This window comes from Macaca mulatta, chromosome 3 (assembly GCF_049350105.2).
Source record: "Macaca mulatta isolate MMU2019108-1 chromosome 3, T2T-MMU8v2.0, whole genome shotgun sequence".
Classification (NCBI taxonomy): Eukaryota; Metazoa; Chordata; class Mammalia; order Primates; family Cercopithecidae; genus Macaca; species Macaca mulatta.
In genome coordinates, this window is record NC_133408.1 from 5,660,382 (window position 1) to 5,683,123 (window position 22,742).

The 22,742-nt window shown below is 52.4% G+C and overlaps 1 protein-coding gene across 7 annotated transcripts in view; it reads left to right on the top strand.

Moving 5' to 3' along the window:
• Nucleotides 1-22,742, top strand: part of PRDM15 (PR/SET domain 15) — a 74,068-nt gene that overhangs the window by 44,454 nt on the left and 6,872 nt on the right. For 4 of the 7 annotated variants that reach the window (XM_015132844.3, XM_077995726.1, XM_077995730.1 and 1 more), the window contains exons 12-21: nt 6,604-6,771; nt 9,156-9,250; nt 11,765-11,896; nt 13,172-13,306; nt 13,965-14,128; nt 15,001-15,080; nt 15,442-15,561; nt 18,952-19,083; nt 20,199-20,282; nt 20,697-20,872. In XM_015132844.3, the coding sequence (XP_014988330.3) occupies nt 6,604-6,771; nt 9,156-9,250; nt 11,765-11,896; nt 13,172-13,306; nt 13,965-14,128; nt 15,001-15,080; nt 15,442-15,561; nt 18,952-19,083; nt 20,199-20,282; nt 20,697-20,872 (1,286 nt within the window). Of the gene's footprint in view, nt 1-451; nt 512-6,603; nt 6,772-9,155; nt 9,251-11,764; nt 11,897-13,171; nt 13,307-13,964; nt 14,129-15,000; nt 15,081-15,441; nt 15,562-18,951; nt 19,084-20,198; nt 20,283-20,696; nt 20,873-22,742 lie in introns of all 7 variants that reach the window. The other 3 variants (XM_028845313.2, XM_077995728.1, XM_077995727.1) reach the window with 1 other exon arrangement.

Below are 22,742 nucleotides of genomic sequence, written 5' to 3' on the forward strand. Positions count from 1 at the left end.
TTTGTTCTGAGCCTGCTTGTGTGCACCAGTCTCCAAAAATAAAGCATTTTCCTTGTGTGAGGCCTGAAGCCGGGTGTGCCTGGACCAGCCGGTAGTGGAGAGGTGGCTTCTTTGGGCCTGGGGGGCGTCTGAGGCCCCTGTCGCTCTGACCGAATTTGCTGCTAGCAAGTAAACAGACCAAAGAAAAGCAGACACCACAAGGAGGCCAAGGCCAGCTGCGCTTGCTTCTCCACGTGGCCCGAGGATGCCCCCGTATTCTTCAGTGATGATGTGCCGTATTCTTCAGTGATGATGTGCCGTATTCTTCAGTGATGATGTGCAGCCTCTGGGATATGGGAGTCACGCCTTCCCCATTCCCAGTGGTGGGTGGCACTGGAGGCCCAAGCAGTGGGGTCCCCAGCGGGGCACAGAGGGGTGAGTCACTGTTGCCTTTGTGTCCCCCTCTCTCTAGGACTCATAGCACACCCTGGAGAGGGGGGGCCCGGTGGCAGTCGGCTTAGAGACCTACCAGGTTAGCCTTCGACGCCCACCCCGTCCTTGTCCGCCTGCCTCTGTGTCTGTCACTTGCATCTCTGTGTTGTTCTTGTTAAGGTACCACCCGCCCCTGTGTTGAGAACAGGGCACCCACAGCAGTGGACTCCCAGGGGCTCTGGCCAGGGCTGCCACACGTGAGCCATGTGAGAGGCTCTGCTCCCCTGCCACGGCTGCTGGGGGCGGGGGGCCCTTAGTGGGGTTGGCTAGTTCTACTCCAAGGGCTCCTATTTGAAATCAGGGCTTGGTTCTTCCTCCCTGATGCCTTCTTCCCCCGGTTGGACTGTTCCGAGGGGCAGGAAAGAGTCATGTTTTGCCTGAGCTTTAGTGGCTCTGAAGGATCCATGTCTGGCATGAGGTGGCCTCCAGAAGCTTCTGGATGAATTTCCAGTGTGCCACACCTCCTGCATTTTAAGCTCTCCTATCACAAGAATTCCCAAGAAATCTGGGGCTCAGCCCCCTGAAGACTTCCACTTAGTGCAGCCCCAGCCAGACAGATGAACCTTCATCTTGTTTGCGAACCTCCCCTTGGGGTCCCCGCAGTCCCGCGGGAGTGTAGCGGGCGAGCGTGTTGGGCTTCCTAAGAGTGATGCATCCAAGGCGCTTTGGTGAGGCAGACTCAAGGTTGAGGAAGAGGCATTGCCTCCTGTTATTTTTAACTATTTCTCTGGACCCAAATAAAACAAAGTACTAGAAGCGGCTAAGCGGCAGTGGCTTCCTGTCAGCCAGAGGTGCTGTTAGGCCAGGCGCTGGCCTTCGTTAGTGACCTAGAACCCGAAGAGCGCCAGGGACCTGCATCACACCACCTCTTCCCCTGAGACGCTCTAGTTTCAAAGGTTACCCATTTTAGACTGAAAAGACAGGATAAAAACCTTGAAATGGAGCTCGTTTGCATCATATATGATTTGCATGCTCTTATACTTATTTATAGTATTGAAGTTAAGAGAATGTGTATCTTCCTTCGACAAACCAAGAATTCGTACAATGTGGGGGAAAGTTTTAAAATGTTACAGTCTTGTGGGTTTTTCTGAGACTCCCTCCATAGGACCTGTTGTGGTGCCTGTCCCTTGTGGTGTGACCAGGTGCTGGTGTAGCTCATCGTCGTGTTCCTTGTGCTGTCTCTGACCATAAATACTGTGCTACAGAATAGCAGAGGCTCACGTCCAGGCCCTCAGGCAAAATGCAGCCCACCAGCCTCCCCCACTCACCCCCTCTCCATCCCCGGGCGCCGTGTGCCCCTCTCCCTTCATCAGACCCTAGTAGGCAGCTGTTCTCAGTGGCTCATTTATTCAGACATAAACCTAGACCTCCTCGGCAGCAGGGGTATTGGAGAGAGAAGCATTGTTGGGACCCCGTGCCCATCTGGGTTCCCTAACTGGCAGTGAGTGGGTGGCTGTGGGAGAAGCCGCCCTCGGTGTGGCAGAGTTGTCCGGGACAGCTGGGGAGTGGTGTGAAGTAGGTTCTCTCCATGGTCAAGAGGGGCTTGTGAGGGAGAAAGCTGACGCTCTTGGCAGCACCATTGCCTTCCTTGGGGCTGCAGGACTGGTGGAGCCACCTGCCCAGCGGGGTGTGCTCATGGGTGCTGTTTTGCACCTGCCTGGGAGGGAGGCTCACTTGTATTAGTTGGTACCTGCCCGGGAAGGAGGCTCACCTGTATAATTTAGTACCTGCCAGGGAGGGAGGCTCATTTGTGCTGTTCGGCACCTGCCTGGGAGGGAGACTCGCCTGTACTGTTTAGCGCCTGCCGAGGAGAGAGGCTCACCTGTGCTGTTCAGCACCTGCCCGGGAGGGAGTCTTACCTGTGCTGTTCAGCACCTGCCCAGGAGGGAGCCTCACCTGTGCTATTTAACGTCTGTCTGGAAGGGAGGCTGCCTGTGCTATTCAGCCCCTGCCTGGGAGGGAGGGTCACCTGTGTTCTTTAGCACCCACCTGGGAAGAGGCTCACCTATGCTGTTCAGGAGACCCAAGTTGGGGGGAGTGTGGCAGTCCGATGCCACAGCACTATAAAGGTGTGGCCTATGGTGATCTGATGCCACAGCGCTGTAAGGTGTGGCCTTTCACAAAGCCCGTGGCTCTAGTGGTCCCATTCCTAAGAATTCATGATAAAGAGATTTGACAGAAGAAAAAAATCTACATTACTAAAGATTCCATCACTAAATTATCTACAGTGTCAAAAATAGCAAAGTGAGTTGTGAGAAGTAAACTGGATGAAATGTCATGTAGCCATTCAAGTGATCATGAAAATGTCCAGCATCGTAAGCACGCACACCACAGACGCAGTGCGTGAAGGACACATACCATGCGGTTGCGTGGATATGGACAGAGCCCATCAAATCTTAAGCCAAAACGAAACTGAGGGCAGTGGTTGTATGGATGATGTTTCACTTTATAGAAGGCAGGCAAACAGTGTTAGGCTGGGACTCAGCGTAGCGTCTATCACGTTGCCCCTCTTATGGCCCAGGTGAGGATGGCTCTGGGCTGAGGTCACGCTGCGGGTGGGGTGGGGTGTGGACAGGGGAGCCTCGCACAGCACCACCTCTGCTGTGTTCAGCCCTGGCAGATGCCACCTCCCACTGTCCTGCCATGGTTGGAGCTGTGGGAGGGGACTGTCCCCTCCCAGCCCTGCCCTGTCCTGAGGGTGGCACCCATGGGGCATAGATTTCCCCATGGCCGCCTCCTGTCTTCGCAGATGACCATGCCTTGTCCGTTCCCAGCTGGGAAGAGGTGAGAACGCCTGGCTTTCCCGGGGGAGGTTGTGTGCTTCCCTCACCCCCCGACCTGGGCTGCACATTGGGGTCACCTGAGTGAAGCCAGACACATGCGGAGGCCTGAGGCCCACCCCTGAAAGTCTCATTTTGTGAGCCCTGGCCAGTGAATCTCTACCTGGCAGGGGTGGAGAGTGGAGGGTGTTCGCCCTAGGGAATGTCATTGGCAATGTCTGGAGACACCTTGGTGGGGAGGGGTGCTCCTGGCACCTACTGGGTGGAAGCCCGGTGTCTGCTCAGCATCCCACAGTGCGCAGGGCAGCTCACAACAAAGGATCTTGCCAAAAACGCTGAGGCAGGGAAACCCTGGGCAGTGCGACCCTCAGACGCTCTGTGGCGGCTCTCTTGGGCAGCAGGGAGGGAGAGGCACAGGGTGGCTGCTTTGCACAAATGGCAGCTTTCGATGCAGTTTTGGGAATTTGTATATTTGGCAAACATTTACTGAGCCCTGGAGCTGATCCGTGGGTGAGAGCCCAGGGGCCTAGAAACACAGTCTGCTGTGGTGCCCCGCTCCTGGGACACCCGGCTGCCATGTCCTCCCGTGTTGGTGACACAGAGAGGAGAATGCAGCTTTGCTGGGCCCTGGGGTCAACTGGTGAGGCGTCTGATGGACAGGGGCAGGGCGAGGGGACCTGGGCTGATGCTGCAGTGTGAGGGACTGCACAGTGAGGGCCCCCCGGGTGCCTGTGCAAGAATCGGAGGGACAGATGGCACTGGGGGTCTGTCAGTGTCCTGGGCGGAGCAGAAACCACAGTTTGACAGCTGCCTTCCAGGAGGGACTGGTGATGAGGTCTGGGATGCAGGGATATGGGCGTTTCTGGAAGCTTCGTGGAGTGTGTGGTGTGTGTGGCTGTGTATTTGTGGGTGTGTGGATGTATTTGTGTGGTGTGTGTTTAGTATTTGTGTGGTGTGTGTTTTGTGTGGTGTGTGTGTTGAGTGTGTATGTGGTGTGTGGTATGTGCATTTTTGTGGCATGTGTGTTGAGTGTATTTGTGGTGTGTGTGATTTGTGTGTGTTCGTGCGTGGTGTGTATTTGGTGTGGCGTATTATGTGTGGTATGTGTTCAGTGTATGTGGTGTATGTGTGTGTGGTATGTGTTCAGTGTGTATGTGGTGTGTGTGATATGTGATTGTGTATGTGTGGTGTGTGTATTTGTGTGGTGTGTGCTGAGCGTATGTGTGTTGTGTGTGTGGGTTGTGTGTATGTGTTGAGTGTGTTGTATGGGGCATGTGTGTGGATGTGTGTGTTGAGTGTATTTGTGTGGGGCATGTGTGTGTGGTGTGTGTTGAGTGTGTGGTGTGTGATTGTGTGTGGTTTTGTGTTGAATGTGCGTATTTGTGTTGGGGGGTATGTTGAATGGGTGTGTTGTGTGTGTATTTGTGTGTGTGGTGTGGTTGAGTTTATGGTGTATGTTGAGTATGTGTGTATGTGGTGTGTGTTGAATGTGTGAGTGTATGTTGTATGATTGTATATTTGGTGTGTTGTGTATGTGTGTTTGTGTAGTGTGTGTTGAGTGTATGTTTACATGGTGTGTGTTGACTGTATTTTTGTAGCATGTGATTGGGTATTGGGGTTAATGGTGTGTGTTGAATGTGTATTTGTGTGTGGTGTGTGTTGAGTGTGTGTATGATAATGTATATGGTGTGTGTTGAATGTGTTTGTATGTGGGGTGTGTGTGGTGTATGTTGTGTATCTGGCGTGATTATATGTGTGTGGTGTGTTGAATGTGTATGTGGTGTAGTTGTGCATTTATGTGGGGCTTGTATGTGTGGTGTGTGTATATTTGTGTGGTGTGTGTGTATTTGGGGTATATGTGTGGTATGTGTTGAATGTATTTGTGTGTGGTGTGTATTGAGTGTGGATGTATTTGTGTGGTGTGTGATAGTGTATGTGGTATGTGTTGTCTGTGTATGTGGGGGGGTGTGTGTGGTGTACGTTGAATGTACCTGTGTGGTGTGTGATTATATCTGTATGGTGTGTTGAATGTGTATGTGGTGTAATTGTGCATTTGTGTGGGGCTTGCATGTGTGGTGTGTTGAGTATTTGTGTGGTGTGATTTGTGTATTGTGTGTGTGGTTTGTGTTGAATATGTGTGTATTTGTATGTGGTGTGTGTGATTGTGTATTTGTGGGGCATGTGTTTTTGTGTGGTGTGTTAAGTATACGATTTGTGTGGTATGTGATTGTGTATTTGTGTGGGGCATGTGCGTGTGTGTGATGTGTGTTGGGTGTGTATGTATTTGCATAGTGTGTGATGTGTGTGGCGTATGTGTTTGTATGGGTACGTGTGTGGTGTGTGTATGTGTTGTGTGTGATTGTGTATGTGGGGCGTGTGTGGTATATTGAGTGTGGTGTGTGTGTGTATTTCTGTGGGGCGTGTGTGTGTGGTGTGTGTATCTGGGTGGGGCGTGTGTGTGTGGTGTGTGTGGTGTGTGTATGGTGTGTGTGATTGTGTGAGGGGCGTGTGGTGTGTGTGATTGTGTATTTGTGGGGCATGTGTGTGGTGTGTTGTGTGTTTGTGGTGTGTGATTATGTGTGGGGGGCATGCATATGCGTTTAGATGTGGTGTTGAGTGTGTATTTCTGTGGGGGGTGTGTGTGGTGTGTATGTGCTGTGTGTGATTGTATATTTGTGTGGGGCATGTGTGTGTGGTGTGTGTGATTGTGTATTTCTGTGAGGTGTTTGGTGCATGTGATTATTTGTGTGGGGCATGTGTGTGGTGTGCGTTGAGTGTATTTGTGTTTGTGTGGTGTGTGATTGTGTGCGTGCTGAGGAGGATTTGGGTGAAGTGGGGGAATATGGGCACATTGATGTCCGCCCATGGGGAAGGAGTCTGGGAGGGGCCAACACCAGGGATCCTGGGGGCAGGGGGCGGCCACGTTGGTCGGGTGGTCGGTTGGTCGGATGGTGGGTTGGTTGGTAGGGAGGTCATTCTGTCAGTCGGTTATGCTGGAGAGTGCCGGCCCAGGGGAAGCTTTGGACCGGGCAGCTTTCCTGACAGGAGTGGAGCCATCGTCCCCAGGTGCTGGGGGACAGGGTGGCCTGGGAGGGAGGTGGCTGGCGTTGCTTGGTGATGAAAGGTGAGCTCCGTGTCTGCTTTTCAAGCACTGGGGGTCCCATCTCTGCATCGTGTGTTCCTGGGGTAGACAGCGTGTGACACACAGGTGCTGTTTTCTTCCTGGCCACGCGTCCCCTGTGACTCTCATGCCCGTCACCCACGCTTTATTGACATTCAGGCCACACGTGCGTGCCTGCATGAGATGTTATTTACCACAAAATCGTTGTGTGTTTGTTTGCTCTCTGGACAGATGACAAGACGTTCCAATGTGAGATGTGTTTCAGATTCTTCTCCACCAACAGCAACCTCTCCAAGCACAAGAAGAAGCACGGCGACAAGAAGTTTGCCTGTGAGGTCTGCAGCAAGATGTTCTACCGCAAGGACGTCATGCTGGACCACCAGCGCCGGCACCTGGAAGGTGAGGCCACCTGTGCACCTGCTGTGGGCCGGGAGAGGCAGCTCCTGTGGGGTGGGGCAGGGCAGGGTGGCGCGGTCAGCAAGGCCTTTGGGGGAGCAGTTCAGCTGCCTGCTCCTTTGCCTGGAAACGCCCACCATCCGATGGGCTCATCCTCTTCTGAGAACCTGTCTCAGGAGAGCAAGGAGCTGAGACACAGGTGTCAGACCTGCTATGCGCAAGGAGAAGCAGTTGGAAATACCCTAAATGTTCCACACTGGGGAAGGAGTTAAGAACACTGAACGATTTCTAGGGTCGAGTGTTTTACTGTCATTAGAAGTGTTTTTTCAAAGATACTAGATATTGTGAAAAATGCTTTCAATATGACAGAAAGTGGGAAAAACCCGTACAAGAGCAACTAAGAGCAGCAAACACCCTTTCATTAAAATTTGGAAAAAATTATTTTATAATTACAAATGAAGTATATGCTTGTTGAAAAGAAGATGTGAGACCACAAAGTCCTGTGTAAAGTATAACCCTCCCGGGCACAGCGGCTCATGCCTGGAACCCCAGCACTTTGGGAGGCCGCAGCTGGAGGATCTCTTGAGGCCAGCAGTTCAAGACCAGCCCAGGCAACATAGCGAGGCTCTGCTTTTACAAAAAATTAGCTGGGCACAGTGGCACGTACTTGTAGACCCAGCTACTCGGAAGGCTGAGGCAGGAGGATCACTTGAGGCTGGGAGGTCGAGGCTGCAGTGAGCTGTGCTTGCACCACTGTTTTCCAGAGCAAGACCTTATCTCAAAAAATATATATAAAAATAAAAAATGAAGTATAACCATGTCCATCCAAATAGGCATACACATGTGCCTTTGTCCCTTTTTTAAAAAAAGGCCGGAATTGTGTCCTGTGTACATTTGAGCACTTTCCTTTTTTACTTGACTCTTTTCTTCATGTTGATTCATAAAGACCCACAACGTTTTTCTTTGTGGTTCCTTGGGTGATATCCTCAGGGCTTCATGAATCAAACCTGGACTCCACTTAGTGACTGGGTAGACTTTAGCAAGCTAGTGTGCCTCAGTTTTCTCACCTACGCAGGGGAGACAGTACTCAGACCTGAACCCCTAGGGTTGCTGTGATGGTTGAACCAGACCCTGTTCTTGAAACTTCTCGCACAGCACCCCACACATAGCAAGCGCCCTGAATGCCGGTAGCTATGGATGCTGCCAGAAGTCAACTGTTTCCAGGGATGCAGTGTGGCTGGGTTGCATTTTACAATTTAACGTAACTCGGGTCATCTTATGTGGAAGTAAACTCATGCTTTTGTGACTTTTATGGATTTGTCCCTCATATCGGAGCTTGGTGTAAGCTGCTCCTCAGACTCCTGTGTCTGTCATGCCGGGAGCCTTTGGAGAATGGTCCATTTGTCCAACGTCCAGCTTGCTGAGCATTTTTAAGTCCGGTTCTGCATTTACACCTGGCCAGGCAGGAATGCTCCCAGAATGGGTCAGCAATGTAGAAATCCTGAGAAGTGGGCTTCTCTCTTTTGGTCAAAACTTACCTGTTTTGCATGAACATTTAAAAATCTGGGCCGGGCGCAGTGGCTCAAGCCTGTAATCCCAGAACTTTGCAAGGCCGAGACGGGCGGATCACGAGGTCAGGAGATCAAGACCATCCTGGCTAACACAGTGAAACCCCGTCTCTACTAAAAAATACAAAAAACTAGCCAGGCGAGGTGGCGGGCGCCTATAGTCCCAGCTACTCGGGAGGCTGCGGCAGGAGAATGGCGTAAACCCAGGAGGCAGAGCTAGTAGTGAGCTGAGATCCGGCCACTGCACTCCAGCCTGGGCGACAGAGCGACAGTCTCAAAAAAAAAAAAAAAAAAAAAAAAATCTGTCTTGATTCCAATTTGGAACAATATGCCTCAAAACCATAAAGGTTTTATTTACCAGCCTGATGTTGGTTTGACATTAATTTGCGAGAGATGAATATTGGTATCTTTTAAATAAAAAATGCCTGCCTATTTAAGACCGTAAGTTGGCTTTGAGCCTTTAGATGGAGTGGAAATGCCTTCTTCCATAGGACCTCATCATTGCTCTGCCACTTAGGAAAATTTAGCACTCGATGCCCTTATATTTCCAAATGTTTCCAATGCGAGAACTGTGTCTGCAGCTGCCACATACGTTGTGCCATCTCCCTTCCTTCCCTGGGGCTGCTTCAGGAATGGCGGTTCGTGCTGATGCCAAACAGTGTGCAGGTGGTGTTACTTACACCGCCAGGCTTCTGTCCCCACTGTGGACAGCCCTGTCCTCCCGTGCACTGGAAAGGACACTGGCTGAAGTGGGATCTGATGGACCTTCGTGTGTTCTGAGTGTATTCACTGTCTTGCTGGTGGGGTTGGCAATTTCAGGAGTGCGGCGGGTGAAGCGAGAGGACCTGGAGGCCGGCGGGGAGAACCTGGTCCGCTACAAGAAGGAGCCTTCCGGGTGCCCGGTGTGTGGCAAGGTAACGCTCGCGGTCCGCATCGGAAGCTGAGATGGAAAGCACATCATCTTCTTCAGTTAAGACTCTATGAGCTGTACTTATAGAGTACTGCAGGGAAGATTTGGGGGGTAACGATGGGTGCTCAGGTTGTCTTAAACTGGTGTCCACCCATTTTAAACACTTGCCATTTGGATTTCTTTGGCACCTAAGATGGGTTTCCAGTGAGTGGGCTGAGAAAGAAGGGTTCTTCCTGGACAGCCTCTTTTCCTCTTTGCAATGATTTTCCACCTGAGCTACTCCCTGGCTCCCGCTCTCTTGTATAGCATCGTTCAGACAGTGACCTTGTGGTCAGGACTGGTGCACAATGAAGGAGGATGCAGGGAGATCCAGTGGCTTTATTTTGCCTGTCACGCCGGTCTCCTCTGTGCAGTGGATGGCTGGCATTCTGTAAGTTAGAGCGTGACCGATCCCATGGCAGGTGTCCCAGGCACGTTCAGTGGATGCCCGGCGCTGCCCAAGTGAGGAAAGGGTGATGTCATCCACGGGAGCACATCCATCCGAGGGCTGCGCAGTGAGGGGACCATCCTGGCACTAGCAAGGGATTCCCACACGTGGCTGCTTGGTGGAGATGCAGGATCCTAAACATCCAGCAAACACGCTGCCCCTCCCGGGAGAGCCCAGGGCCCACACCGTGGCACTCACAGCTGTCAGGCTGCCATGGCCCCAAGTTCTGTGCACAAGCACCTTGGTTGTGACTGGAGGTGACTTCACTTCTTCGTTACTTAGCTTTCACTCAGGCGACTATAAGATGGCATCTGTGCTCAGAGGCCTAGGAACTGTCTGTAACAGGATGCAAAGCTCATGCTGCAAAGTAAGGGTTCTGAGTGGATCCCAAGTGGGCTCTGGGCCCAGCAGCTCCAGCATGTCGCTCAGGTGGCTTTCGGAGCCGCTGATTGGAGGATGCCTCAGCCACAAACAGCTCACATGAGCCCCAGAGCGATGCTCCTCCAGCGTTTCAACAGCTGGGAGCACAGGCCCCGCAGGCGGCCTTCTGTCACTGCCCCGCTGTCCTGCCTTCCAGCATGCAGTACCATCACCGAGCTTTTGACCTTTTAAAGACAAAACGGAAATCTCAGTTTTTATATGAAGTTTCCTGATTTTTTTCAAACCACAGAGCGAGCCTGAGCAAATGAGTGAGCAGGTCGGTGTGGCTGGGGGTCCAGGTGACGCTCCGGACTGCGGGCTGGAGGGGCAGGGCTGGGGTAGAGCAGGTGAGTTGGAGCACCTTTGCGAGCTGGGCCAGCTGTGCACAGGCCACAGGTGGGCGAAGTCTGTGCCCCTTGTTCCCCGTCCCTGGTCTCTCTGCCCACTGACCTCTGCCCCTTGGGGGGTACTGGCCCCAAGTGCCTTCCATGCTGTTGAGAGATCGTATGTGCAAAACCAGCTCGGTGCCTGACATCCAAACACGTTTTTATCCTGTGCAGTGTTTATTGAATACCCACTGAGGGTTGAGGTACGTAGTGAAATAGCCTGTAGTTTGGATGACTGAATTATTTTTGTTTCCAGTTATTTCTCGTCTTCAGCCCAGTCTGTCTGTAAAGACCATGACACCTGCAGACTCTGTCCTCTCCTGCTCACCTTTCACCCTGTCGCATTGCCCCACCTAGTGTCCCTGGGATGGGGCACAGTGCTGTCAGCCCGTAAGTCATCTGCACATCTTGGAAGAAGATGTTGCCTGGAGATGCCGGCATCTTCTCCCTAGCGAATCACTCATTCCTTTTCATTTATCTATTGCGTTCTTTTCTTGAGAATGTGGGCATCAGGTGAGCTCTAGGAGGTCACACCCCGCGTTACTTGGCCACTGGGAATGGCTATCCAGATAGAGGCCCGCAGAGCCCTGTGGGGTGCTGAGGTTTCTAGGGCCCTCGCAGTGGTCTCAGCCGCCAGCCTTGTCCACTGCTCTGTGCCAGTGGGGCCACATCTGTCATGTGGACCACGGTATTCCCAGCGCCAACCCCAGCCCTGGTCACAGAGGTGACCCCCTGGGATGGGTATTGGATGAACGGGTGCATCTCCATACCCGTCATGCCAGAGCAAGAAATCAGGGACATTGTGAATGTGCATGAAACACGGTATAAAAGCCAAGGGGGTAACTAGCTTTCTTCTTTGATATCTACTTTCAGAAAATTGCAGGTATTTCTGTGACTTACTGGTTCCTTGATAGTCCACCCTAGGGAAATATTTACATGAGCTAAAAAAATGGAGCTGAACTAACGTTTATAATAAAGACTAGCAAATGGTCAATTTTCTATTGTAACATAAGCACCTGTTTACATAATTCAGTGCGTAACCCTTATCCTGGCATCAGTGATTATTTGTATCTCTCGCACACTGAGGAACTGTTGAGACCAAGGCCTGGAGCACAGTGTTGTGCTTCTGTCCCGGGTTGTGGTTTCCCTGGAGGAGCCTGGTGGAGAGGCTCCTTCCCATCATGAGACGCCACAGCCCCTCACCATGCGGCTCCTCTGCCCACAGGTGTTCTCCTGCCGGAGCAATATGAATAAGCACCTGCTTACCCACGGCGACAAGAAGTACACCTGTGAGATCTGCGGGCGCAAGTTCTTCCGCGTGGATGTGCTCAGGGACCACATCCACGTCCACTTCAAGGTGTCGATCGCGTGCTGCCCTCACCCAGGCATGCTCATGGCAGGCCCCCGGGCCAGTGTCTGTCACAGTCAGCTCAGGCTTCCATAGCAGAATTCTGCAGGCGGGGCAGCTTCTGGGCAGACATGTGCTGCTCCCCGTTCTGGAGGCTGGACGTCAAGGCCCCCATAGATTCAGTGTCTGTTGAGGCTCACTTCCTGGTTCATAGATGGCACCTTCTGTGTCCTCACATGGTAGAAGGGTAGGGATCTCTTCTATAAGGGCCTGAATCCCATTCTTTTTGTTTGTTTTTTGAGACGCAGTCTCACTCCGTCACCCAGGCTGGAGTACAATGGCAAGATCTCACTGCATCCTCCGCCTCCTGGGTTCAAGCAAGTCTCCCGCCTCAGCCTCCCAAGGAGCTGGGACTACAAGCACCCGCCATAATGCCCAGCTAATTTTTGTATTTTCAGTAGAGACAGGGTTTCACCATGTTGGCCAGGCTGATCTTGAACTCCTGAGCTCAGGTGATCCGCCTGCCTCAGCCTCTCAAACTGCTGCGATTACAGGCATAAGCCACCATGCCCCACCCCAAATCCCATTCTTGAGGGCTCCAGCCTCATGACCTAATGACTTCCCAGAGGCCCTGCTTCCTGATACCATTTCCTGGTGGGTTAGGATTCAACATGGGAATTTGGGAGGGTTCAAGTATTCAGACTACAGCAGCGTCTCCAAATAGTTGACAACTAGCCACATTTCATCTCTCCAAAATGAATTCTGTGACTGCGTTGGCCTCACTTTCTGTGGCCCAGCTGCCAGGCCCAGCTTCCCCGCCGTGGCTGCTTCCCATCCCGGACCTGGCATTTGCATCCCTCCCCGCCTTTGAGGAAAGGGAGGAACAGAGCGGAAGCTCTGGGAGCAGGGAGGACTTGGGGTGTGATGAAGGGCGGGAGAAGCACTGATCAAGAACTGAAGAAGTAACAGGTGGTATGGGAGACCCACTCAGGGGACTCCCCAGCAGTGCCTGGCCCTGGGCACAGATTGAGATCTTGCTGGGCGCATGTGAGAGGTAGCCACGGGCGGCGTGGAGAGCGAGGGCAGCTCTGGCGTTTAGGTGGGGACCCCTGGGGATAAGCTGGGATGGACTGGGGCATAAGTGTGGCTCGTTAGGGCCGTCATGGGCATCAGAGAGGTATTTCTTCTGCATCTGGGGAAATGATTGATTGTCCCTGGGGTATAGGTAACTGAGTGAAGCGTCTGCTGCACTGTTAGAAACCGGAAGTGTTGGCTGTTTTCCAGGACATCGCTTTGATGGATGACCACCAGAGGGAGGAGTTTATCGGTAAGATCGGGATCTCCTCAGAAGAAAACGACGACAATTCTGACGAGAGCGCGGACTCAGAGCCTCACAAGTACAGCTGCAAGCGGTGCCAGGTATGGCGGGTCTGCCCCGCAGTGCCTGGGTGGTCTGGAAAGGAACGTGGTAGTTTCAAGGCTGCAGGCCCCACACAGCAGGTGCCTTTGTGGATCTTGGAAGCAGCCCTCCCTCCCCAAAGGCTCAGGCCAGTGGTCCTACTGCAGACTGGGTGCCTGTCCATCACCTGTGCGTGGGAAGGCCAGCCCATGCCACCTCGGTGCTCAGGGATGGCCTATGTGGGTCTCACAGGCACACTCCAGGAACTTGCCTTGTGACACGGTTCAGGCACATACATGAAGTGTGGGGGTCAGACTCCTAGAAGGTGGCTGTAGTGGCTGCAGGCTGGGGCACCTCTCCCCTCTCCCTTTCTCCTCCCCCTCCTCCTCCCCGCTCAGGCCTGAAGCCCTCACAAGGCCTCCCCCGTGCATGGAAGGGGCTCATCAAAAAGGAGAGTGGTTTGTTTCCGAGGAGAACCGTGCTCTGAGTTTTGGGCATAAGGCCTTATGGCTTCGGAAAAGTTCCCCATCAAGCCTCTCAGAGTCCCTTCTGCCCTGGCATGAGCCGTGGGTCCTCAGGGCGTGTTGGGTGCCCTGGTTTGTGGACACAACCTCATTAGCTAAGAGGACCAGGGAGCTCATGCGGGTGTCAGCAGTGCCCCGTCCACCCGGCCTGCAGCTCACCTTTGGCCGGGGGAAGGAGTACCTGAAGCACATCATGGAGGTGCACAAGGAGAAGGGCTACGGCTGCAGCATCTGCAACCGGCGCTTCGCGCTGAAGGCCACCTACCACGCCCACATGGTCATCCACCGCGAAAACCTGCCGGACCCCAACGTGCAAAAGTGAGGCCTGGTTGGGGGCTCCTGGGTTGTGCCAGGAGGGAGGGGACATGCTTCCTTGCAAAGAGACACATGTTTTAAGGAGCCATTTGTAGCTTTGAACAAGTGATATCCTCTGGGTCCCAGGGCCAGGGCTAGGGGGCAGCAGGGCCGAGGGGCGGCAGGGCCAGGGTTTATCCTGTGCTTCCACATAGTCTCCTGGCACCAGCTGGCCATGTTACAGGAAAATAGCAAGGTTCCTGCCCTGCCTACAGAATGACCCAAAATGCTTTTTCCTGCAGCAATTAGGTTTAATGCCAGGCCACATCTGACATACAGCCCATAACCCAAGCAGTCTGCTGAGTGAGTGACTAAACAGTCCCGTCCAGGGGCGCTAACGAAGAACCACAGCCGGCACAGCCTAAAAAACAGACACTTACCATCTTCAGTCCTGGAGGCGGGAGCTCAGGGGTCATGGTGGCAGCAGGGCCGCCACCTCTGACACTTCTCTCCTTGGCCTGTAAATGCCGCCTTCTCCCTGTGTCCTCATAGGGCCGTCCCACTGTGCATGTCTGTGCCCAATCTCATCTTCTTATGAGGACACTGGTCAGATTGGTCAGGGACCACCCTGATGGCCTCTTTTCCATGTAATCACCTCTGCAAAGACCCCATCTCCAAACATAGTCACATTCTGAAGTGCCAGGATTAAGACTTCGATGTAGGAATTGGGGGCGTTAAGATTCAACCCGTGGCAGAGGCTCAAATATTTGCTGCTTTTATCATCCCCGTGGCACCTTGTTGCCTCATCTTTGCGGAGGAAGGTGCTGGGGAGAGCGCCCTCGCTGCCATGGAGCCCCGAGGCTGTGCAGCCATCCTGAGCTTGTCTCTGGTTTCAGGTACATCCACCCCTGCGAGATCTGTGGACGGATCTTCAACAGCATAGGGAACCTGGAGCGCCACAAACTCATCCACACAGGTGCGTGTCTGTCAGCATGTGGGGCCCCACATCCTACATCCCACATATTCTACACACAGAGCCGTCGCACCTTGCCTCCCCCGTGCCTTCCTCTGTTTCTCCATCTTTTCCCGTCCTTATCAGCCCTGCTACTCAGAGCCCAGTGCCCCCTGCCCCCTTACCCCTGCAGGTCCTCAGGGATCTACTCCAGCCATAGGACCCCCGGGAGGGCTCTGGGGAGGCTGCTGAAGAGGCGACCCCATCCCTGTCACTGCACTTCCAGCTGTCGGGGAGGCTGGGCCCCTCTCCTTGGTACGTCCTTTTTGCGGCCACCGCAGATCAGAGCTCCTCGGCTCTGAGTTGCGGATGCCTGTGTTCTCAGGTGTGAAGAGCCACGCCTGCGAGCAGTGTGGGAAGTCCTTCGCCAGGAAGGACATGCTGAAGGAGCACATGCGTGTGCATGACAACGTCCGCGAGTACCTGTGCGCTGAGTGTGGGAAAGGTGGGTGCAGGTGCGGGGGCCACGGGCCAGGCTCAGCCAGGCCGCCCAGCTGCAGGACTCTGGAAGGGGACATGACTGAGAACTGGCACATCGACCATAGTGTGAGAGGCATTGCCAGAGTGTGGCCCTGGAGGCCCATAGGCTTCACTCACTCACTTAAAAGGAAAGAAGGACTCGAGGCAGGATTTAAATCAGTAATCTGCAAGAAAAATCAAGTAGTCCAGAAAGCAGAAAGATGTAATAAATTTAAAGGCAGAAACAAATCATTTTAAAAGGAGGAAAACAATGCAGGATGTAATTGTTTAAAGTACAGAATGATTCTCAAAACCACCACGGGGTCAGAAAGTAGATGCAAAACCCTCAGCGTATTCACTACGCAGACTAGAATTGGCTGTGTGGTCAGAGAGGAATTCACCACGGCCGAGGAATCTTCATTGTAATGACAGAACATTCATTAATAACAAACCTAGTAAATAAAATGTCTCAAATTAGTAAGCAAAATAGAAATATAATTCCAGTGCATGTCATAATTGTAACCCATTCCTGTTTTGAAAAACAACTTCCTAAAAGTTTTGGAGCAGCAGGTCTGTCTTGGGCTGTGTCAGGCGACCCTGCTCATGCTGTCATGGTGACAGTGTGAAGGAAACACAAGGAGCCTGATGAACTGCACTCACCGGATGACCCCTATAAGCCCCGGTAGAATAACGCTGCATGTCAAAGCCTGAAAGAACTGCCTGCAGAAAAGGCCAGAAGCGGGATATTTCCTTTCCCCACTTCCTGGCCCTCGGTTCCTCGCCTCAGAGGCCAGCGCAGGCTCTTGCCCCTCCTCCAGGGTAACTTTGCGCAAGGACGGCACGTGGGTGGTAAAAAGCAGCGCATGCACCTCACCAAGACGTATTTTTTAAACAATACAGACAGGTCTAGAAGGTGGTGGTGGTACTCTCCCCTCAAATCCCAGCCAGTCCTCGCAGAGCCACTGCGGAGGTTTCTCTGAACGGAATGTCGGTAGCAGTGTCTGCCGGCCTTAGTGAGAGGCTGGCTTGCTCTTGTCCCCGTCTGCCTTAAGCTCCCAGCCCCTTTCACCACCTCTGCTTCCCTTTCCTCCCCAATGCCCCTAAGAAATAAAATGTTTAACACACTGTGGTGAGCCTGGCTGGAGGGGTCCTGAGTAGCGTGTAGAAACAGGAGGGCCAGAGGTGGGGCCTTATTCAGGGCCAGGCCTCTTAGGCAGAGAGGAGCCACACCTGGGTCCCCTGCAGGTCCCCAAATGCCACCAGGTGCCCTGGGAGGTGAGGGGTGTGGGATAAAGCCACATTTTATGATGTAGAGATTTTAGTGTTTGAAATGTGTTAATTATTTAGTTGCATGGTTTTTTAAAATGAATTCTGAATAGCTGAAATAAGATGCTGGCATTAATACATTAGTTGCCAGATTTTACATAATACCAAATTTCAGTATTGTCATCTTGTTGTCATGTAACAGGTGCTAGTACATACTAGCACATGCTTGTGCTTATTTTTTTGATACTTTGCTTTTTTTTTTTTAACTTGAAAATACATCTTGGAGATCTTTTTATATCAGAACATGTAAATATTACCTGATTTTATTTTTCAAACCCTTGGTACGATTCCACCATGTGGATTCATATAACCAGACCCTCTATTTATAGTTTCTGGTTGTCTTTTTATAGTCATTTATTATTACAGTGTTCCTAGAAACAGTGTTGCATATTACTTACATTTTTTTCTCCAGAAACTCTAGCCCTGACCAGGGACTTAAGTGTTGGGGACCAAGTGGGAGGCTGTTAGAAGTCGTGAGAACCTGTCACCAGCAGGGAGGGGCGGGGCCCAGCCAGTAGGTTTTCTGCATGTGGGGAGGAAAACATGTTGTTCAGAATCACATCATGGGCCTTGAAATACTCAGGAATGATCCGCAAGAACTTAGTGTGGCCGGTGAGAATATGACACCAGGTGTTGAAAGCTATACAAAAGACATGCCCTGTTTGGGTTTGGAAATTTTAAGTATTTAAAAAACGTCAATTTTCCCCATGGTAATTTGTAAACAGATTGGATCACAATCCCAGTAGAGCAAGCTTCACTCTCTGTGTGGCACTTGTGTTTATTTTGAAACTGTTGGCAGATTGTTAAATGGAAGGAAAAATGTTACTGTCACCAACGCTGGCTGTGGTGGGGAGGTCAGAAGGTGGAGATGCCATCTCTTCTGTATTTCTGGTTTTTCTATGACTGTGTATTAGTTTTGAAATTTGGAATATGTTCATTTCAGAAGCAGGAAGAGGGAGGTGCTGGGGTCTGGGTGTGTCAGCAGTGACCGGCACTCTTTTTTTTTTTTTATCAGAAAGATGAAAAGTAACTTTTTCAGGTGCAATCACTCTTCAGTCATTGGTAATAGGCCTGCAGGTGCCGTCCCCACCCGAGGGCAGGAGCCCTGCAGCTGTGTGTGCTGGCAGCGTGGCTTCATCGCGGGGCATTTGCTCCCCCTGCTGGCCCAGCCACGCAGTTTTCTTAGCCAGGGAGGTCTTCTGGCCTGGCCTCGCAGGAGCTGGTGACAGTCACCCCTGCGTCTGGTGAGGGTGGAATTGGAGGAGAACCATTCACCAGCTTACGACAGAGCTGTGTTCAGGCTCGGTAGTTCTTCCCCAAATGTGGAGGGAACATGGGGGCCTGGGAATGCAGGCTGCCCACTGCCCTGGGCAGGCACAGTGAAGGCTCCTCCTTGGGGTGGGGGAGGCTGCCTCTGGGCTGGGTCTCCCTGTGCCCTGGTGCGTGTCAGCCTCCCGGGCAGGTGTACCAGGCCTCCCTTGCCCATGTCCCTGTGGAGGGCTTTGTACAGTGCTGTCCCTGCCAGCCCCCTGTGCCCTCTGACTCAGCCCCTATGCCAGGGCCATCCTCTCTTCACTGGCTGCATAAGTGAGGCTTTGGAGTATTTCACCTTCTTAGATTGGCTTCTTAAAGGTAGACTGAAAACCACTTTTGAAACCATCTAGTGTCTGAATCCTAATCATCACTCATATTGTCAAGGTTGAAAAGAATCCTTAATCATACTTATATTAATCTATCTCACCAAATTCTCCTGCTAGGTTGCCATGGGCACGCAGGGATGTTTACCCACAGCCCCTGGTGTTGCTTGCCTTTTCGGGGCTCGGCCAGGCCCTGGCAGGAGTGAGTGCACCTGATATCACAGTGTCTCCCGGCCTCTGGGCACAGTCACTTCCCAGGTCTCACTGCTAGTGGACTGACCGGGACCCTCGGGGGCTGGCCGACGCCCTCACCGGTACTGCCAATGTCTGTGCCTGCCCCAAGGTCTTGGGCATGGGCCCCCAGGTGGGCTGCATGGGGGTGTGGCTGCCTCTGACTCGCTGTGTCCTCGAAGGTATGAAGACCAAGCACGCACTGCGCCACCACATGAAGCTGCACAAGGGCATCAAGGAGTATGAGTGCAAAGAGTGCCACCGCAGGTTCGCGCAGAAAGTCAACATGCTGAAGCACTGCAAACGGCACACCGGTGAGTCCGAGGCCTGGGCCGCACCAGCCACGGCACTCACTGCATAGGGAAGCCAGGTGGGCCCGTGGGGGAAGAGACACACCTCGAGACCCTTCCTCTTTGTGACTCCCAGTGAGTGCCTGGTTCCCCAAGGGAGCTTCCTGGGGCCATGGTGAGTGGCCATGTGTCTCAAAAGGTCCCCCCCCCCCCGCCTTATCAACCGCAGTGCATGCTGCACAGCTCACCTCAGGCATTGGGAGACTGGTCAGTCTTTAAATGTCCCTCCCATTCAGCTGTTTCTCCCACAGGAATGTGCACAAGAAATAGCAACCAGACAAGGGCCAGGGATGTGCATGCAAGGTTGCTTGTCATCTTTTGTGTTAGGGAAGGTGCCGGAAGGTCAGATCTGTAGCCTCAGTAGGGCAATGGCCAAGCCATAGTGCACCCAGAAGAGAGCAAGGCATCCCTTGCATGGCACACACCACCATGCCCAGCTCATTATTTTAGTTTTGTAGAGACGGGGTCTCGCCATGTTGCCCAGGCTGGTCTTGAACTCCTGGACTGAAGCAATCTTCCTCTGGCCTCCCGAAGTGCTGGGATCACAGGCATGAGCCACCGTGCCCGGCATCAGCTCTCATTTGAATTAGTCAAGTTTTGAAGAATCACATTTATTTTGTCTGAGCACAGCAGTTCTGTTCTCTCTTATGCTTGGCGCTTCTGTGCCCTCCTTGCCATTGATCCTGATTTCAGTTGCTGTTTCCTCTCTCGTTGTTGTATCACATGCTGCCTAAGAGCTTCCAGGACTAAGGGAGGTGTGGATACATTAATGCTTTAAAGAAATTCCCATCGTTTTTCTCTGTGGGTTCCACTCTCTGTGGGTTCCACTCTCTGTGTTCTCAGACAGCCTTTCCCACATTTCATGATTTTTTTGATATGAAATGTCACCATGGAAGCATAAACTTTCCAAGCCACACTTTGCCGGCTGAGGCTGGAGATGAGCGTTCATTGTCTACTGTTTTCTTGTAATTTACCTTCTCCTGAAGGTTCTGCAGTTCCTAGGACATGTCAGGGAGAAGACTGATGTGGACTTATAACACTCATTAAACATAGGAAGTTATGTGCGCCATTCTCTGCAGGAATTAAAGATTTCATGTGTGAATTGTGTGGGAAGACATTCAGCGAGAGGAACACGATGGAGACCCACAAGCTTATCCACACAGGTAAGCAGGCGCAGCCTGAAGGAGCCTTCGGGGCTGCATGCGGCAGGCTGCCGGGGCTGTCTGAGTGCCTGCGGGGGTGGAAACAACTTATCTAGACGGTTCCAGAACATTTAGTGGTGTCTTGGCTTCATGGTGGTCCCTTGGCCTCTAAAGATCAGCCCACCACGGCTGTCAAGTATCGCTTCTTGAATTTTCTCATATTGGTGCAGTGATGCAGCTGCTGCCGGCAGTGCTCCCCAAGGGACAGAGGCTTTGAGCTCACGTGTGCTCGGGGACCAGCACCGGCCCTCTCAGGATGGGCAGGGCGTGACAGGCTTCTTGCCTCGTGCAGCAGGCCAGGGTCATTGGGATGGCTGCACTGGTGACCTGTGTCTTCCTTTCCACGTGCATGTGTGTCTGCGTGTGTGTGAAAAGTGGGCAAGCAGTGGACGTGCTCCGTGTGCGACAAGAAGTACGTGACCGAATACATGCTGCAGAAGCACGTTCAGCTCACACACGACAAGGTGGAGGCGCAGAGCTGCCAGCTGTGCGGGACGAAGGTGTCCACCAGGGCCTCCATGAGCAGACACATGCGGCGCAAGCACCCCGAGGTAAGCTGGTGGCTGTGCACCCTCCGTGCCCCACCAGTGGGCCATGCACCGGACACCCCCACGCTGGCACATGGCCCACCTCCCTCTGCAGACCCCAAGTACTGGAGGCGGGGCCTGAGTCTTAGGTACCTCTGTGACTGACACTGTCTGCCACGATATAGGAGGCACTTAGTGAGTGCCTGGGAGAGGTTAGGAGAGCCTCAGGCGGACCTTTGCTAAGGTTATAAATTACATCCTCCCTGAAATTATGGTAAGATGGAAGCACAGCCCTGCCACTCCCCCAGTTCTTCCCACTCACGGAACTAAATATGCAAAATGGGGGCCCCATGTGGTGTTGGGGCCGAGTATGACACTGAGGATGGGGAGGGGGAATTGTACAGATGCAGGCAGAGCCCAACTGCCCTGAAAGCCTGCTCCACAGGAAGGGCCGGGATGTTCCATAATTAAATGTGCTTTAAGAAGGAGTACCCTGAAAAACAAAACCAGGGGAAAACTTGGTTGTCAGGTCACAGAAAGGAGTAGACTCTCAGCGTAAAAGCAGCAAAAGGAGTTGTGAACACAGGTTTGACTCCATAAGCACTCAGAACAAATACGGGCCAAAGGAAAAATGAAAAATCTGGACTGGGTGCAGTGGCTCACGCCTGTAAGCCCAGCACTTTGGGAGGCCAAGGCAAGTGAATCATGAGGTCAAGAGATCGAGCAGCTTGGCCAACATAGTGAAACCCCGTCTCTACTAAAAATACAAAAATTAGCTGGGCATGGTGGCCGGAGCCTGTAGTCCCAGCTACTCGGGAGGCTGAGGCAGGAGAATTGCTTCAACCTGGGAGGCGGAGGTTGCAGTGAGCTGCTGAGATTGCACCACTGCACTCCAGCCTGGGTGACAGTGTGAGACTCCGTCTCAAAAAAAAAAAAAAATAATAATAAATCTGCATAGGCCGTGACGGTCTTAGGCAGATAGACCCTGTTAACATTAGCGATAGCATGCACTGGCTGAGAAACACGCAAGGCGCACTCAGGGTGTACACGGAGAAGGGAGCTCATGCAGGAAGAACAGCCATAGTGAAACACACACAGAAAGGCATTCAGCTCACTGCGCATCGCAGAAACACAAACGGTAGCGGCGGAGGATGGCATCCTTTGCCTGTCGAGGGGTCAGGTTTTAGATTCAGAGTGACCACACTGGCCGGCTGGCATGAGTTGCTGCCCTCACCCTTGGATGTTTTTGTTGAAGGCAGCATCACAGTATTTCTCGAGTGTTTAATAAATGATTATTCCAACCCCTCCACATCCTGCAATAGGAATGTGATTCAATTAGTGATGGTTTAGCAGTGTGTTTGCCTGCACACACATGCTTACACGGATCCAAAATAAAATTGTGAAATGCTCATTACATACGTGAAAGAGCAGTATATGTTGTGCACATACATAATGTGTGTATATACACGATACACGTCACACACATTGTGGGTAATACATAAATGAGACAGGTAAAGAAGGAAGCAAAACATCCCACGGTGATTTTTCTTGTGTTCTTGAAGTTATGGGTAATTTCTTGTCTTCACGTTTTTCTATTTTCCAATCCTCTATAATGAAAGTGGCTTCCTTTTGGAATTGGGAAAGCACCGTCTGCTTCAGGCGGCATCAGTCCGTCGGCTCCCTAGTTTGGGGGTGATCCGGGACATCGGTGTGTTCCTGTTCCTCTGCAGCCTGATCAGGCTCCCAGGGTGGTGCCGGGACTCAGCCTGCTCTCCGGTCCGGGAAGCCAGGGGATTGTGCCTGCATACTCTGCCCTGTGCCCTGCTCAGCGGGGAGCTTGGATTCCCCCGAGTTCCATTGCTTCCCTTTTCATGTAGTGGCCAGCTGGTGTTTT